At 44.5% G+C, this 18513-nt stretch overlaps 1 protein-coding gene across 1 annotated transcript in view; it reads left to right on the top strand.

The window, feature by feature from the left end:
* LOC310836416 (uncharacterized protein) overlaps nt 1-18513 on the top strand; it is a 161811-nt gene that overhangs the window by 44239 nt on the left and 99059 nt on the right. The window contains exon 6 of the mRNA XM_083721576.1: nt 738-779. Within this exon, the coding sequence (XP_083577702.1) occupies nt 738-779 (42 nt within the window). The remainder of the gene's footprint in view (nt 1-737; nt 780-18513) is intronic.

Raw genomic sequence — 18513 nt, 5'->3', positions numbered from 1 at the left:
CCTGATGGTGATGGGCCTCCAGCAAAACTAGTGAAATGAGCTCAGCTTCCATATCTCTCCCTCTGAGGCAGTCTGTTGGAACGGCTGCCCCCAAATGATATCTGAAGGCTGAGGAGGCCTGATGGAGCTGGCCTGTTATAGTGGAACCAATGGCCCTTATGCTTGAGCCTCAGGAGGAAGAAAAAGAAATGGTGCCAACCAATGTTCACTGCTATAGGAGGAGAGTTAAACTGATTGTGGCAGCAGCAAAAAAAGTAAGGTGGGAATGTCGTCGTCCCCCCAAAAAACCCTAGCATTCACAAAACCTCTGATTTAATGCCAAAAAACACCCTTTAACCAAAAAAGAGAGTTGTGTTGGAATGAGTTAAGAAAGGTGCTGTGGCTCAGTGTCAGGGCATCTGCTTGGCATGCAAAAGATCTCAGGTGCAGTTCCTAGCATCTGTAGGGAGGACTGGGAAACCCTGGAGTGTTACTGTCAGTCAGTGTAGACAGTACTGAGCTAGATAGAGCAATGGTCTGATACAGAAGAAGGCAGCTACTTATGCTCCTGATGCAGGGATATTTCATGAATCACAATGCAACAGAAAGCTATGCTTTGCATGCAGTTGATTGTAACCATGCCAAAACCATATATAATTCTGCTTAGTGATGCTCGATCAGCGGGTGACTGCGAAACATTTGCCAGCTAGGAAAATATTGACTTCTTTCTCATCTGGCTTCTGCTCTGTTTGCATTAGGTGCCAAACGTAACCAATGAGGTTCACCGATCCTACACAAAGGTACAACTTTTTCTAAACTGCACAGTGCCCAGACTCTACTCTTTGGTTTGCCTTATTAAAACTGGAGACCCAGACACCGCAGCATTTCTTATCTGATAATGGATGAGGTCATTCTGGATGCTCTGGATAATGAGAATAAAAATAGCAACTTCAGAGAAGCGAGTACAGTTGCGGATGCTGTGAAGTGTGCTAGTGTATGCATGTGTTGTGAACAGCTGAATTTTGCAAGTGCATAATTTATGTGGCTTACTGTGTGGATTAAGTAAATTTGATAATTTCCATATATTTGCTTCGTTGCCCATTTCCCTCCCTTCCCCACCTTCTGCTAAAATAATAAAATCCTTAGACCCTTCAGCCCCTGAGATTATGAGGACTAGAAACTTTAACAGCAGGGAATCAAGATTTGAAGGATGTTCAGCTGTGTGAAGTAATTGCAGAACACTTGCTGTTTGGCCTACAACTGTCCACCCCACAAATCCCATTTAACTTTTCCCCTTTCCTTTCCTTTTTGTTGATTTTTTTTTAAATACTGAAGCAGTTTTTTTGTTTTGTTATTTAAAGGGGAAATGTGTCCTTGTTCATTCTCCCTAACCTCTTCAGTGTCTTTCAATACCATCAACCATGGAATCCTTCTGGAACGACTGTTTTGGCACAGAAACTGCTTTGGTCACACTGTATGATCACCTCTTTCAGGAGGCCTCTGGAAACATTCCACAAAGACAGACTTTTTCTATCTCTCCCCTACTTGTTAGCTTCCCAAAATAAAGTGGATTCAGTCTTTCCCAAAGTGGTTTATATTGACCACCCTGGAATTGATGGGAATGTGCAGCGAACAAAGATCCAGGGGCAAAAAGTGTGAAGGAAAGGGCCTGGGTGAGGAGAGAGGTATAGTACAAAAATTTTAATTAGTGATCCTCAGTAATGAAGGACCTGGGTCATGTACAGAGTGGTATGGCATCATTATTTTAATTTGCTTCACTCCCTAATCTTTTACATTTTATGATTCTGAGTAACTGATAATGCTTTACACCAAGTCACATCAATGGTCCATCCGGCACTGTCTATACCAATGGTTCCGAGTTGGCGGTCCACAGACCCCCAACTTACCCAGAAGGTCCATGGCTTGGCTTTTGAAAAACAGAGGGTCCACAGTTCTTATCTATTTGGTAACCACTGACCTATGATCAACAGTGGTTGTCCAAGGTTTCAGGCAGGGGACACCCCCAGCTCTTGTAAGCAAAACACTGGGGCCTAATTTGATTAGTAGAATGTCTGGCATCTGGTGGGCGGGGCTTGTGTGCTGTGCTCTGGAATCGGCCCCTCCCTTTGGGTGTTTAGTTAGAGAGACCAACTGTCACTCTTGCCTCATTCTTGCTCATGTTGCTGTTTTAGTTTCTCTCACATAGTATGTTATTGTGTTACAGTTTTCTTTATTATTAAAGCTTTGTTTGAGCCACTTACTTTGCTGAATGAAAAGAACCTCTGCTGAAGAATGCAGGAATATCCTAAACTGTGTGAGTGAGGGGATATTGCCAGTCTGGCTGGAGGATTGATTAGATTTTTTTTTAATCACCACAGCCCTACCTAGAGATGCTGGGAACTGAACCTAGCATCTTCTGCATGCAAAGCAGTTGTTCTGCCACTGAGTTTTGGCTCTTCTGTGTTTGGATCCCTTCTGCAAAATACAGAGGAGCTTGGGGGGCCCCTGAAAATATCCCAGTCTAATTTTGGACGCCCCTCTTCTTTTCCTTAAGCTGTTGTTTGTTTCCATTGCCTACCAATGTTGGCTGCTGCCAGCACGTCTGCCTCTGAGAGTTGATTTATGTTTCAGTTACATTTCTGCCATAGTAAGAGTGCTTGTGAGTTTCATGGGCCTGGAGAGAAATGTAATGAGACTCTGGAACTGGGACAAGTCACTCTCCACACCCTCCCTCCCTCCCAAGCTTCTAATCAGAAACAGAAAACTCCTGGGATGTTTTAGAGGTTCAGTTGGACTTGTAAAAATAGGGGGGAAGAATTCACTGCTTTGGAGTTATGGGTTAAGAAATAATGAGAAGCAGCTGAAGTACTCCCCTCCACATTAACTTTTGCCTGCAGCTTAGCCTCCTTTTGCACCTAGAGAGGTAGATAGAGAACGGCTCCATGGTTGCTGTTTTTTGTGGTTACATTGCACAGTTGTACCTTCGAAGTCAAACGGAATCAGTTCCAGAAGTCTGTTCGACTTCTAAAACATTCAGAAACCAAAGCACAGCTTCTGATTGGCTGCAGGAAGCTCCTGTAGCCAATCGGAAGCTGCAAAAGCCCCATCGAATGTTCAGCTTCCAAAAATAGTTTGCAAACCAGAACAGTCACATCTGGGTTTGCAGCAGCACCTTAAAGACCAACTAAGTTAGTTCTTGGTATGAGCTTTCGTGTGCATGCACACTTCTTCAGATACACTGAAGTGTGCATGCACACAAAAGCTCATACCAAGAACTAACTTAGTTGGTCTTTAAGGTGCTACTGGAAGGAATTTTTTTGTTTTGACTATGGCAGACCAACACGGCTACCTATCTGTAACTGGGTTTGCAGCGTTCGGGAACACAGTGCTCCTCCTACTTCCCCAATTATAGACCCAACTTGTCCAAGATCTCTGATACAGCAGCATTTATCTTTGCTATCTACATTTTCTTAGGCAGCTGAGATAATAAATAATAAGTCTGATATGACTTACTTCCCTCCATTTATTCCAACAAAATGACCCCGGTAGCATAGGCTCTCCCACCAATATGTTAATGGGAATTGTTTGAGCACTGGCTATTTGATAAAGGCTAGGCTATTCTTGACAGTAGTCTCCATTTGCTAAGACTGTTTAAGACACCAGTGGTGGCTGATGCCTATTGGGACCAGCAGGGTCGAAGGCAAGTCAGCCAACACCCAGAATGAATGGATAGCAGGGTGAGCCTCCTCCCTGCAGTGCTGGGAGACTAAGTGCAATGCCGAGACCAAGCTCAGAGGCAGACCCACCTTCTGTACTGTTTATAAGTCATAAGGCGGGAGAGAGAAAATGGCACTGGGGAAGGGGATGGAGAAATGTTTTTTTCCCCTTTCTTGTTGCTATCAGGTCATGCTTGTAGGTTTCTTCTGCTGATCTCGTTGGCCACACTGAGAACAGGACGCTGCACTTGACAGGCCTTTGAACTGATTCAGCTGCAGAGCCAGTGTGGTGTAGTGGTTAAGAGCGGAAGACTCGTAATCTGGTGAACCGGGTTCGCGTCTCCGCTCCTCCACATGCAGCTGCTGGGTGACCTTGGGCTAGTCACACTTCTTTGAAGTCTCTCAGCCCCACTCACCTCACAAAGTGTTGGTTGTGGGGAAGGAAAGGAAAGGAGAATGTTAGCCACTTTGAGACTCCTTAGGGTAGTGATAAAGTGGGATATCAAATCCAAACTCTTCTTTTTAAGACTGTACACAGTGAGAATTAGGGCTGTGCATGCCTCCCCCAAACCAGGGCCTGATCTGGCACTTCCAGAGTTGCCATACATCCGGAATTTCCTAGATGTAGCCAGAATACAGACAGTCAGAAGCAGTGTCCAGGTGGAAATTGTTGAAATTTCTGGGGAAATCTGGGCATATAGCAACCCATGTTGGAAGTCTAGATTTTGCTGAATTTCCTCAAAAATAGCTCAGAAAATTCATATTTTTTGTGGGTGGTTGTTTTTTTTTGGGGGGGGGAGAACTTCCTAGAAAAGCCCAACAACTTTGGGGGAAAAGAAAAAAGCTCAACAACTTTTCACTTTTTTAAATATGTCAGCCTCAGTGCAGATATGGTCCTGATTCAATTCAGGGGCTGGCCCTAGTGGTCAGAGACAGCAATGCTTCTGAAAAGCAGTTGCTGGAAACCACATGAGGGGAGGAAGGTCTTGTATCCAGGTTCTGCTTGCAGGCTTCCCAAAGGCATCTGGTTGGCTACTTTAAGAACAGGATGCTGGGCAAGATAGACCACTTGCCTGTTCCAGCAGGGCTTTTCTTATGTTCTTCTGAGAGAGGGCTGACTAAGGGCAGTCAGAAGTTGCTGGGGCAGAGCCAGTGTGGTGTAGTGGTTAAGAGCGGTGGACTTGTAATCTGGTGAACCGGGTTTGCTTCCCCGCTCCTCCACATGCAGCTGCTGGGTGACCTTGGGCCAGTCACACTTCTCTGAAGTCTCTCAGCCCCACTCACCTCACAGAGTGTTTGTTGTGGGGGAGGAAGGGAAAGGAGAATGTAAGCCGCTTTGAGACTCCTTCGGGTAGTGATAAAGCGGGATATCAAATCTAAACTCTTCTTCTTCTTCTTAATGAACCGGTCTCCATTGCCAGACACTGACAACTTTTCACTAGATTATTGCAGAGCAAAGGGCACCTTAGGACTCTGGGAGTTTTTGGCTGGTGGTGATTGATAGAGGGGGAGGTACCTCTTTTCTCCCTGCATCATCCCTGGTCACTGATATGAAGAACAGATGCCATTTGAGCTATAAATCATGTAACATTTCAAGCTGTTTGAATAGTCACCAAGGGGTGGTTGAGATACACAAGATGTACATTTTTTTTTCTTTTACGGGTTCCCTTCTGAACATCCCCAGTAAAGAATGGTCAGTATGAACTCAAAATGAACTAGTCTGTTTATTTCTAGTCTCTGGGTTGTATCCAGCTGTCCTACTCAGAGTAGACTCATTGAAATTGATGGATGTTACTAACTTTGATACCACCTTGTACTTCTTAACCCTGTGTTCACTCATAAGTTCATTCTGTTCTATTTGTGTATTAATCTGTGCATTTAAATTTGCATTCAAACACAGCACATTTTTCAGTATGTAAACTTTTCTTTTGAATGGGAAAATGGTTAAACCTGTTTCCTCTTTAAATATGCTTACATTTTCAAAACACTGTTAAATATTTTTTTTTGACCCATGAACCTGAATTTTTTGCTGCTACCTGAACCTGCAGTCCTAACTCCACCTACCTGGGAGTAAGCCCCATTGAATTCAATAGGACTTACTTCTGAGTAGCCATGGCTATGATAGTGTTTGAGTTCTGAGCTGTGCATTATTACAACAGGTGTATATTTGGTTTGTTTTTGTTGGAATCTCAAAGAAAAAAAATCCTCAAGTCTTCCTGGTGGAGAGATTAGATTCAGTTCATATTTAAAGGCTAAACTACCCAGTTCCCACTTTCTGAAACAGTATGTTAACTAAAAGGCAGCCATCCTTCAAAATTTGCCCTTCTCCAAATTCTACAAGGCCAAGTAAGGTAGGACAAAAAATGTGGGATAAAAAATGCATGGACTAAATGAAAGCATGCACAAAAAATACAATTGTTAATGCAAGTGACAATGCTGTATATTAGGGGAAGTTGCTTTATAAAGATGTGCATCTTAGGCAAAACTGCAAACAGAAGTTAGAAGAAAATCACACTAAAACACACAAAAAGTGAAAGAGAAATCAAAACTGACAGAGTTGTTCATCCCTAACCAGAAGGGGTGCCAACTTGGGCCCCAAGTAATGGGTGCCCAGTGGCACCTGCGATGTAACGTGATGTCACAATTTCACGACGTCATGTTGCATCAACCTGCCCAGCGGTACTTCTGAGGACTGGCAGTTCACACCCAAGACCTCGCAAGACCTCTGACGTTGCCTCTGCAGTTGTGTAAGGCCTCCTACACAACTTTTGGTACAAAAACTGGAAGTCACACAAGAGCCCGCACAGTAGGTGCTGAGCACCTACCAAAAACATGTGGGTGCCTGGGCCCCCTATAGTTAGCGCCTATGACGCGGGTGGCGCTGTGGGTAAAAGCCTCAGCACCTAGGGCTTGCCTATCGAAAGGTCGGCGGTTCGAATCCCTGCGGCAGGGTGCGCTCCCGTTGCTCGGTCCCAGCGCCTGCCAACCTAGCAGTTCGAAAGTACCCTCTGGTGCAAGTAGATAAATAGGGACCGCTTTCTAGCGGGAAGGTAAACGGCGTTTCCGTGTGCAGCTCTGGCTTGTCACACTGGCCACGTGACCCGGAAGTGTCTTCGGACAGCGCTGGCCCCTGGCCTCTTGAGTGAGATGGGCGCACAACCCCAGAGTCTGGCAAGACTGGCCCGTACGGGCAGGGGTACCTTTACCTTTACCTTTATGCTAACCAGGCTGGGCCAATGCAGGCAAAACTGGAAATATGGTTACTGGATGAAGTGTGAGCAGCCGGGTCACAAGCTCTCTCTACCCAATCTTCCTCCACAAATACTCATTTCCCCACCCACACTTCTTTTCTTTCTTGGTGTCATGAGAGGCTTAGATGACACATCACTCAGAGAGTTAGACAATAAGTTTATTGTCTCCCTTTATTATTATTAATTTGGGGGTGGGGGAATAAAAGACCAGAACAAGTGGGTTATGTTATGCCATTAAATCCCATACAAGTATGGCTTGGATATTTGAGAAAGGAGGTCCAACTCATATTCCTGTAGTTGGAAATTTATTTAAGAGCAGCCAGAAATGTTGCTTGCCATTAAAAAGTGTTCTGCTCAAATTCCCACTGGAAAGGAGAATGGTTTTAGCAAGTTGCTGCATTTTGCAAAGGTAGCAAAATGTATAGAATTTGTGATATTGAGAGACAGTGTGGGGATGGCGTAGGGAGAGCAATTTGAAAAGACATGGGCTTCTTTGGTCAGTTATATGGTACAAAGGCATAATTTTGCAGTACCGGACTCCTTTGTGAAATAATACTTTTTTAAAAAAAAAATTAATTGCACCTGTCTAGATTTTGCAAAATGATTTAAATATTTATTTATTTAAAACATTTATATATTTAAAATTGGACAACACGTTTATGGTTGGGTTTTCAGATATGATGAATTGTATTGTAAGTTGCATGTTTGGTCACGTATGTTGTTATCTGTAAATAAAAAAGTTTAAGAAAAGGAACAGAAGAGAGGCAGAAGACTCCCCCCTGATTATCATGAAGTTAAGCACCACCTGGTGTCTGAACTGCAGAATGCCATGATCCATGCATCTCTCTATTTTGCTCAAAGAAACAAATCAGGGCATTTATTTGATTCCATGTATGAGTTGCTTCCCTTAAAATATCTCAACCTGATTTTAGGTAAGAACATCAACATTTTCTTTTTTTAAAAAAAATCCACATGTAAAAACAATGAAAACATTTTATAAATAAAAGTCAGTCCATACAGTGGTACCTCAGGTTACAAATGCTTTGGGTTACAGACTCCGCTAACCTGGAAGTAGTACCTCGGGTTGCAAACTTTGCCCTAGGATGAGAACAGAAATCTCATGGTGGCATCACAGCGTCAGTTGGAGGCCCCATTAGTGAAAGCGCGCCTCACGTTAAGAACAGTTTCGTTTAAGAACGGACCTCAAAGCCAAAGTGAGAGCATTTGGGTCAAAATTAAGGGAGAGAAGAATAACAGGGACCTCATTGAGGGAGTTTACTATAGATCCCCAAGCCAAACAGAGGACATAGATGATGCCTTCCTGGAACAGATGGCCAAGCATGCAAAAGGAAGGGAGACAGTAGTATTGGGGGACTTCAATTACCCGGATATTTGTTGGATGTCAAACTCAGCCAAGAACATAAGGTCAAACAGATTCCTCACTGGCCTTGCAGACAACTTCATTGTCCAGAAAGTGGGAGAAGCAACAAGAGGAACAGCCATTTTAGATCTGGTCCTAACCAATGTTGATGACCCGGTTAGTGGGGTAGAAGTGGAAGGATCATTAGGCACGAGTGATCATGCTCTTCTGAAGTTTACTATACAGTGCAAAGGAGCAGCCAAGCATACTAGGACTCAATTTCTTGACTTTAAGAAAGCCAACTTCATAAAACTTAGGGAAGTGCTGGGTGAGATCCCATGGACAGTAATACTAAAAGGAAAGGGAGTTCATGATGGCTGGGAGTTTGTTAAGAGGGAGACAGTAAAAGCACAACTTCAGGCAATACCAATGAGATGGAAACATGGAAGGTGCCTAAAGAAGCCAGGGTGGCTATCTAAATAACTTTTAACTGAGTTAAGATTTAAAAAGGATGTGTACAAAAAATGGAAAAGGGGGGAAACCACCAAAGAGGAATTCAAACAAATAGCCAGCACGTGTAGACACAAAGTCAGAAAAGCTAAAGCACAGAATGAACTCAGGCTTGCTAGAGAGGTTAAAAGCAACAAAAAAGGCTTTTATGGGTATGTTCGTAGCAAAAGGAAGAACAAAGAAACAGTGGGGTTACTCAGAGGAGAAGATGGTGAAATGCAAACAGGGGACACAGAAAGGGCTGAACTCCTCAATGCCTTCTTTGCCTCAGTCTTCTCCGATAAAGAAACAATGCCCGACCTGAAGAATTTGGAGCAAATGATTCAGCAGAGGAAACACAGCCCAGAATAACTAAGGAGATAGTACAAGAATACTTGGCTAGTCTAGATGTATTCAAGTCTCCAGGGCCAGATGAACTGCATCCAAGAGTATTAAAAGAACTGGCAGATGTGATCTCAGAACCACTGGCAGTCATCTTTGAGAATTCCTGGAGAACAGGCGAAGTCCCGGCAGACTGGAGGAGGGCAAATGTTGTCCCTATTTTCAAAAAGGGGAAAAGAGAGGACCCAAATAAGTACCGCTCAGTCAGTCTGACATCAATACCAGGGAAGATTCTGGAGCAGATCATTAAGCAAACAGTCTGTGAGCACCTAGAAAGGAATGCTGTGATCACCTCCAGGACGAATTAAGTTCATAACCCGAGGTACCACTGTACTGCCAATAATTTTAAATAGTTCAAGTATTCCAGGTGTGGGGAACCTTTGAACCTTCAGATGTTGCTGAACTGCAACTCCCATCGGTCCCAGTAAACACAACTGCTGGCCAGGGGTGTTGGGAGTTGTAGTTCAGCAATATCTGGGGGGCCTAACGGTTCCCCACACCTGAGGTATTCAGACAAACCTCAAAGAGAACAGTGCCATTTTATTAAGTCACATTCACACTATACATTTAAAGCACTATGGTGCCACTTTAAAATGTCATGGCTTCCCCCAAAGAATTCTGGGAGCTGTAGTTTAAGTGTTCTGAGAGTTGTTAGGTGACCCCTATTCCCCTGAGGCAACCCCCCACCCGCAAACTCTAAACTCTGTGCGTGGGAACTCACACCACCCTAAATCTGGCACTGCACATTTATCCTATCCAAATTGTTGTGGAGCCTCTTGCAAGCCCTAGCGTATGCTGAAATGCCTGTGGCTGGGGACGGAGTGGGCATTTGTCCCTAGTCCACTCTGTGGCAACATGTGGCCTTCCACCACACATGCCAACTCCCCACTCAGCTTCCTCAAGATAGCCACCAATTAGGGTCGCTTTAAAAGAGGATTAGACAGATTAGAGGATAATGCCTGTTGATGGATACTAAGCTATGATTTTCCCAGTTGTGATGTATGGAAGTGAGAGCTGGACCATAGAGAAGGCTGGTCGCCGAAGAATTGATGCTTTTGAATTATGGTGCTGGAGGAGACTCTTGAGAGTCCCATGGACTGCAAGAAGATCAAACCTCTCCATTCTGAAGGAAATCAGCCCTGAGTGCTCACTGGAAGAACAGATCCTGAAGCTGAGGCTCCAATACTTTGGCCACCTCATGAGAAGAGAAGACTCCCTGGAAAAGACCCTGATGTTGGGGAAGATTGAGGGCACAAGGAGAAGGGGACGACAGAGGATGAAATGGTTGGACAGTGTTCTGGAAGCTACCAGCATGAGTTTGACCAAACAGCGGGAGGCAGTGGAAGACAGGAGTGCCTGGCGTGCTCTGGTCCATGGCGTCACGAAGAGTCAGGCAAGACTAAATGACTAGACAACAACAACAACTGCAATGACTGTTTTCTCCCTCCACTGAGCACTAGTTGCTAGGAATCACAAGTGGGAAGAGCACTGTTGTGCTCAGCTCCTGCTTGGAGGCTTCCCAATCAAGCATCTGGTTGGCAACTGCAACAACAGGATGCTGGAATAGGCAGATCTTCAGCCTGATCCAGCAGGGTTCTTCTTATGCTCTACCTCTACTGTTAAGCCTCTGAATACCAGTCACCAGAAGTTACAAGTGGGAAATTTGCTGTTGTCCTCAGGTGCTGTTTGCAAGCTTCCCATTGGAACATCCAGCTGGCTATTGCAAGAACAGGAGGCTGGACTAGACGGACCCTTTGCCTGATCAACAGGACTCAGGCTCTAATGGGCAAACTTACACAGAGTTAGGAGTCAGGAAAATATGGAGAAATCTGTTTGCCGATGATGCTGTCTCACTATATGGCTGTGGAGTCTGTTCTTACACTTGTCTTCATCAACAGCAACAACAATAGCAACAAAAATGTTTCACAAGTTGCCTATCAAGACTTTGAGAACTGGCACAGATTTTACCCCTAGGTTCTTGTTTAGTTTGGTTAGTATATGGAATGTGTGAGTTGCTTCCCACAGCAGAGAGTCTGAAAATAAAGTACCAGCAGAAAATACACAAGCATATCAAAAGTATAACTGGGCCCAGTGAAGTTTCTGAATGGGGGAAAGTTCCAAGGACCAAATTCAGATACCTCGAGGGCCACATTTGACCCCTGGTCTGGAGATTCCCCATATTTTTTCTATTTTAAAAATTGTATTTTATTATGCTATTTGGAGTTTATGTTTAAATAGATTCTGAGCTATAGCTGCTTCTGCTTTCCATCTCCACAGCATTATATTTGGACCTTCCCCCCAGTATCACCTTGCAGCTCTTAAACTACACATTTGTTCATTCTTGCTTTCCTCCTTTTTATTTTTATTTTATTGGTGGTATTTTAAAATTATACTGTGGTTGTTGTTTTTTATGTTAGCGGTGGCAGTAAAAATAGCTCTTTCCAAATCAAAAGGTTTTGTATTGGCCTGCAAGAATGAATAGCAAAATGAGTTGGGTTCCTAATGTGTTTGCGCACCAAATTTTCTCTATTTGCTCTTCCTCTGTCTTTTAGCTTTGCTTCTAAAGAAAAGGCTCCCAATTCTATTCTTGCACACCAATTGCAAAAATAGGTTTTATTCATGTTTGCCTTTCTGGTGCAGCTGCTTTTTTTTAATCCTCCACGTGGCCTGGCACCTTCTTCTTTTTAAAAAATTGCTTATACAGCTTATTTTGTTTTAGGCACTCTGACCGTGTCTACATTTCCTCCTCACACCTTAGGAGCAGTGAGACATGATGGGATAGACCATTCACATGGTCCTGTAGTCCTTGCTTTATGTGGGCATAGGTCTCCTTCATCTGTAGCATGGATGGGAAACATGTAAAAGTAAAGGTAAAGGGACCCCTGACCATTAGGTCCAGGCGTGACCGACTCTGGGGTTGTGGCGCTCATCTCGCTTTATTGGCTGAGGGAGCCGGCGTACAGCTTCCGGGTCATGTGGCCAGCATGACTAAGCCACTTCTGGCAAGCCAGAGCAGCGCACAGAAATGCCATTTACCTTCCCGCCGGAGTAGTACCTATTTATCTACTTGCACTTTGACGTGCTTTCGAACTGCTAGGTTGGCAGGAGCAGGGTCCCAGCAACAGGAGCTCACCCCGTCGTGGGGATTCGAACCGCCGACCTTCTGATTGGCAAGTCCTAGGCTCTGCGGTTTAACCCACAGTGCCAGTAATTGAATATGGACCTCCAGGCCTTTTCTGACTGGCCCTCAGGATTCTCCACAGGCCACACCTTCCATGAGTATTTCTGCCACACTAAAATGTGTTCTTTAATCATAAGAATGGCTTCTGGGTGGAGGACAGGGGAGTGCTGGAGTTAGGAGAAAATCATGAGGCCTGAGGAGACATTGTAGAGGCGCTGGTTAGAGCAGGACGGGAGGTGGGAGAAGTTGCAGGAGTTGTCCATTGACAACCCTGTACAATAACTGATTTTAGCATTAAAGATTTTGGCAGAAACTGCACTTTTCTTTCGGTGGGAGCCATGACACAAAGCTACAATTCTCACAGTGGTTAATGATCAACCCTTCTTCCTAGGGAACTCTAGGAATTTTAGCTCTGTGAGGGTAGCAGCATTCCCTTAACAACTCTTAGCACCCTTTTAAAAAACTACAGTTCCACTGATTCTTTTGGCGGGGGAAGCCTCACTCTTTAAAGTGTATCATCATACTTTAAACATATACAGTGGTACCTCGAGTTACATACACTTCAGGTTACATACGCTTCAGGTTACAGACTCTGCTAACGCAGAAATTGTGCTTCCGGTTAAGTTGCTTCAGGATGAGAACAGAAATTGTGCTCCAGCGGCGCGGCAGCAGCAGGAGGCCCCATTAGCTAAAGTGTTGCTTCAGGTTAAGAACAGTTTCAGGTTAAGTACGGACCTCCGGAACGAATTAAGTACTTAACCCGAGGTACCACTGTAGTAGGGATATGGTCTATGTATACCAACTAGTCCACTGTGCAAAGGTAGGGCTGCTATACGTCCGGACATTACCATGATTTTTGTAGGCGGAATTGACAGCTTTGTTCCAGATCTTAGGCAAGTCAATTGACAAAGTCAGTCAAAAACTTTAAGGGCCTCCTGGTTTTTACTTTTTGAAATATGGCAACCCTAGCAAAGGTAATAATAATAATAATAATAATAATAATAATAATAATAATAATAATTTATTATTTATACCCCACCCATCTGGCTGGGCCTCCTCAGCCACTCTGGGCGGCTTCCATAAAAACCAAAAATACAGTAAAATATCACACGTTAAAAACTTCCCTGAACAGGGCTGCCTTAAGATGTCTTCTCCCTGGAAGTGTAATTGATGGTTAAAACCACTGCAGAAATTGTTGCTCCATGAGGGGAATAAGGGTTTCCTAACCACTCTCAGCACCCTTAAGATACCACAGTTTCCAGGTTTATTTGTGGGGGAGCCTGACTGTTCAAAGTGGTTTCATAGCCCTTTAAAATGGTATTGCAGAACTTTCAGCACCCTCAACAAATGGCAGTTTGTGGCCACTTCACTGCAGAAGTGGCACTGTCATAGGTGCCACATAATACATACTCTGCAGTTGTAAGAAACCAATCTTTTAGCTTGGCAGCCCCCACATTTCAGAACTTCCTGCCTATTGACACCAGGAAGGCAACTTTAAAATAGTCTCTTCACCACCTGCTTAAAATAATAATAATAATAATTTATTATTTATACCCCGCCCATCTGGCTGGGCCTCCGCAGCCACTCTGGGCGGCTTCCATAAAAACCAAAAATACAGTAAAATATCACACATTAAAAACTTCCCTGAACAGGGCTGCCTTAAGATGTCTTCTAAATGTCAGGTAGTTGTTTATCGCTTTGACATCTGCTGGAAGGGCGTTCCACAGGATGGGCGCCACTACCGAGAAGGCCCTCTGCCTGGTTCCCTGTAGCTTTGCTTCTCGCAATGAGGGAACCGCCAGAAGGCCCTCGGCGCTGGACCTCAGCGTCCGGGCAGAATGATGGGGGTGGAGACGCTCCTTCAGGTATACTGGACCGAGGCCGTTTAGGGCTTTAAAGGTCAGCACCAACACTTTGAATTGTGCTCGGAAACATACTGGGAGCCAATGTAGGTCTTTCAAGACCGGTGTTATATGGTCTCGGCAGCCGCTCCCAGTCACCAGTCTAGCTGCCGCATTCTGGATTAGTTGTAGTTTCTGAGTCACCTTCAAAGGTAGCCCCACATAGAGTGCATTGCAGTAGTCCAAGCGGGAGATAACCAGAGCATGCACCACTCTGGTGAGACAGTCCGCAGGCAGATAGGGTCTCAGCCTACGTACCAGATGGAGCTGGTAAACAGCTGCCCTGGACACAGATTTGACCTGTGCCTCCATGGACAGCTGTGAGTCCAAAATGACTCCCAGGCTGCACACCTGGTCTTTCAGGGGCACAGTTACCCCATTCAGGACCAGGGAATCCTCCACACCTGCCCACCTCCTGTCCCCCAGAAACAGTACTTCTGTCTTGTCAGGATTCAACCTCAATCTGTTAGCCGCCATCCATCCTCCAACCGCCTCCAGACACTCACACAGGACCATCACTGCCCTCACTGGTTCTGATTTAAAAGAGAGGTAGAGCTGGGTATCATCCGCATACTGATGAACACCCAGCCCAAACCTTGTACATTAATTGAAATGCCCTCTTTTCATCTGGCCCCAGCCATCACTGGTGTGAGATTGTAGCTCTCTGGCAAAAAATGGTTCCCCTACGCCTGTGTTATTTAACCTTATAGTCCTTTTAGTAGCCTTTTCAGAGTGGCTTTGGGTTTCCTGGTGGAGCATGATGCAGCAACAGACCCTCCAAGTGTCCCTATTTTCCAGAGACATCCCTGATTTAGAGAAGGCATCCCAATTTCTGATTTGATCCTGGAATGTCCTACTTTTCCTTAGGATGTCCCTATTTCCATTGGAGAAATGTTGGAGGGTATGAAGTTATCCAATCCCTGATTTGTCTGAAGGCAACCCTGTATAGGGAAGTTTCCCCCCACAATGTTTTATGTTTTATTATGTTTTTATATATGCTGGAAGCTGCCCAGAGTGGCTGGGGCAACCCAGTAAGATGTGTGGGGTATAAATAGTAAAATTATGGAACGGGATGTCCCTATTTTCTATTATTTTTATTATTATTTTCAGTTTTACAATTACTGTACACAATTTTCCACTCTTATACTAGAGTTCTTTTTACATCTTGTTTAGCTGCATATACATTACTTCCTTTACCTTATTTTCCACACTCTCTTATCTTTTATGTTGTCAGTTGTTGGTCGCAAAGTATCCCCTACCTGGAATTTAGATTTGTGGTCATTTTTTTTTAAAAGTGTTTCCCTAGATACTCCCACTCACTCCTTGTCTGTTTGTCATCTTGATTTCTTATTTTAAATGTCATACTGGCAAGCTCTGCATATTCAATTAATTAATTTAGCCATTGTTCTTTCCCTGGGGTCTCTCTTTGTTTCCAGTACCTAGCATATACTATCATTGCAGCTGTTGTTGCATTCATTTCTCCCATTCTCCCACTCTTCATTGGATTAATGTTGGAGAGCATGCAGCAATTCATATAAAGATTTTCCGTGCAAGGTGTGTGTATGGAGGGGGGTGAGAGAAATAGCTTTAAAATAAATGAATAAATGCATTTTCCCTCTGTGGCATACAGACGCAGAAAGTAGGACACAGATGGCAGAGGGGCCTGTGGGAGCTTTGCAAGCCTTCCTTGCTGTGGTTTGGCTGTCCTGTTTGCTCCTGATGGGTGGTTTTTGAAAAGAGTGGGGAGGAATGAGTCAGTGGCTGCTAATTATGGCACTTGGGACCCATCTCTCGGATGTGACATAGTTCTCCTCTACCGCTGCCACCAACATGCTGGCTGGTTACAAGCAGCTTTTTCTTCCCTCTCTCATAATGTTGGAAGATTGAGGACAGGCAGAAGACAGGGCTTCTTCACCCAGTGCATAGAGAAACTATGGAACTCTCTGCCACAAGTTGTGGTGACGGCTGGCAACACAGATGGCTTTAAAAGCAGATTCTTCTTTTTCTTCTTCTACTGCTGTGTTTTTATATCCCACCTTCCTTCCCAGTTGGGATTCAAGGTGGCTTACAACCTTTTAAAGACATTATTATAACTACAAAGTAGTAAAAATACACCAAAGTAGTTAAAATACACCACAACACATTTAAAACGAGCATTAAAATCCAGTTTACTCTGACAGCAGCCCAATGGTCAGCAGTGTCTGTACTTAGTTTTCAAAGGCCAAGAAAGACCTTGGCATGCTAGAGGAAGGATAACAAATAGGAAGCCAGTCTAACCTCACTTGGGAAGGAATCCCACAATCTGGTCAGCCACAGAAAATGCTCTTGTGTCACCACCAGCTGAGCCTCTAACATTGAAGGGACTGAGGGAAGGTGCTCCCCCAAGGTTCTTAACACCTAGGCAGGTTCCTAAAGGGAGACATGATCTTGCAGGTAGACTGGCCCAAGCCATACAGTGGTACCTCGGGTTACATATGCTTCAGGTTACAGACTCCGCTAACCCAGAAATAGTGCTTCAGGTTAAGAACTTTGCTTCAGGATGAGAACAGAAATTGTGTGGTGGTGGTGCGGTGGCAGCAGGAGGCCCCATTAGCTAAAGTGGTACCTCAGGTTAAGAACAGTTTCAGGTTAAGAACAGACCTCCAGAACAAATTAAGTTCTTAACCCAAGGTACCATCGTATAAGGCTTGATGGGTCATAACCAGCACTTTGAATTGTGCCCAGAAATCAGAAGCCAGCAAAGGTTAGATAAATTCAGGTGTGTGATGGTGGTGCAGTGATCAGTGGTCACCAGTTCTGATGTACTTAGTGAAATTTCCTCTCCTGCAAGTTTGTTGCCTTGTTTTCTATTATACTTCTGGTAACCTTGCTTGCCCCTTTTTGGGGCCTGGAGTATTTTGGGGGTGGTTTTGCCTGCCAGCTCTTTATATAGAACCTCCCAGAAAATGGGCCAGCCTCAACTTTTTTTGCGGCTATTTATATGCCTCTGGGTGTTGCCTTGGCCAATGGATCTTTGTCTGTGGTTCTGTAGAGAAGGCTCCTCTCTAATTACCTCACAAGGAGCTCTTGGGGAGAACAACACACTTGCTGCAGAATGGAAACATTTGTGCTGAGAGCTGTGAGATAAAGGGCACCCTCTGAAGTGGGTCACCGCAGTAAAGCTTGAGGAAATTCATTCCAGGGGCAGAGTGTGCTTGTTCAACACGTGTGTGCATGTTCACACACACCTCCCTTTGTTGGTAGGACAGATGTCACAGTAGTGACAGGTTTGGTGTCAAAACCTGGGGGGGTAGAATCCAGTGTAAGACCTGCTTGGCCCATTAAATCGATGGAGATGACGTGAGTCAGTGTGGTGCAGTGGTTAAGAGTGTTGGACCAGAACCTGGGAGATCAAGATCCGAGTCCCCACACAGCCATCAAGCTCACTGGGTGGCCTTGGGCCAATCACACACTCTTAGTCTAAACTACCTCACAGGATTGTTGTGAGGATAACATGGGGAGGAGACCTGTGTACAGCTCTTACAGCTCCTTGACGAAGGTGAGAAATAAATGTTAACAACAACAACATCATCATCATCATAAAGGTTAACTTCATCCATTTCATTGAGTAGAATTTAAGCCACAACTTCACCATACATTTAAAGCACTCTTATACCATGGCTCACCCTGAAGAATCCTGGGAAGTGGGGAAGGTCTTGGCTCAGTGGCAGAGTATCTGCCTTGCATGCAAAAGGTCCCAGGTTCAATCCCCAGCATCTCCAGGTAGGACTTAGAAAGGCTCCCTGTCTGAAATCCCGGAGAGCTGCTGCCAGTCAGTGTAGACAGTACTGAACTACATTGTCCAGAGGTCTGACTCAGTACAAACTATTTTTCTATATTCTTCTTATTCCTATAATTTGTAAAAGGGACTTGTTAGGAAACTCCTATTCCCCACCCCTTTGCTCTAATGCAGCAGCCTTCTCTGATTCTGCCATGTATACACCTTTCTTCCCCATTGTCACTATATCTGTGTCTTCACCCAAAGGAAAAGTGATGTCCAACCTGGTGATACAGAATAAATGATGTAAGGAGGGAGCTGCAGCCCAAGATAGGAAAAGAGCTAGTAAGGGAACACCTAGCTACTTAAAATGAATTCAGATCTCCAGGATATGATGAGCTGCAGCAAAGGGTATTAAAGGATCTTGTGGATGTAATTTCAGAGCCTATGTCTATGATCTTTGAGAATTCTTGGAGA

The sequence above is a fragment of the Podarcis gaigeae genome, assembly GCF_964106915.1.
Source record: "Podarcis gaigeae genome assembly, chromosome: Z".
Taxonomy (NCBI): Eukaryota; Metazoa; Chordata; class Lepidosauria; order Squamata; family Lacertidae; genus Podarcis; species Podarcis gaigeae.
The sequence above is the reverse complement of the archived record's forward strand: the minus strand, read 5'-3'. Positions and strand labels throughout refer to the sequence as shown.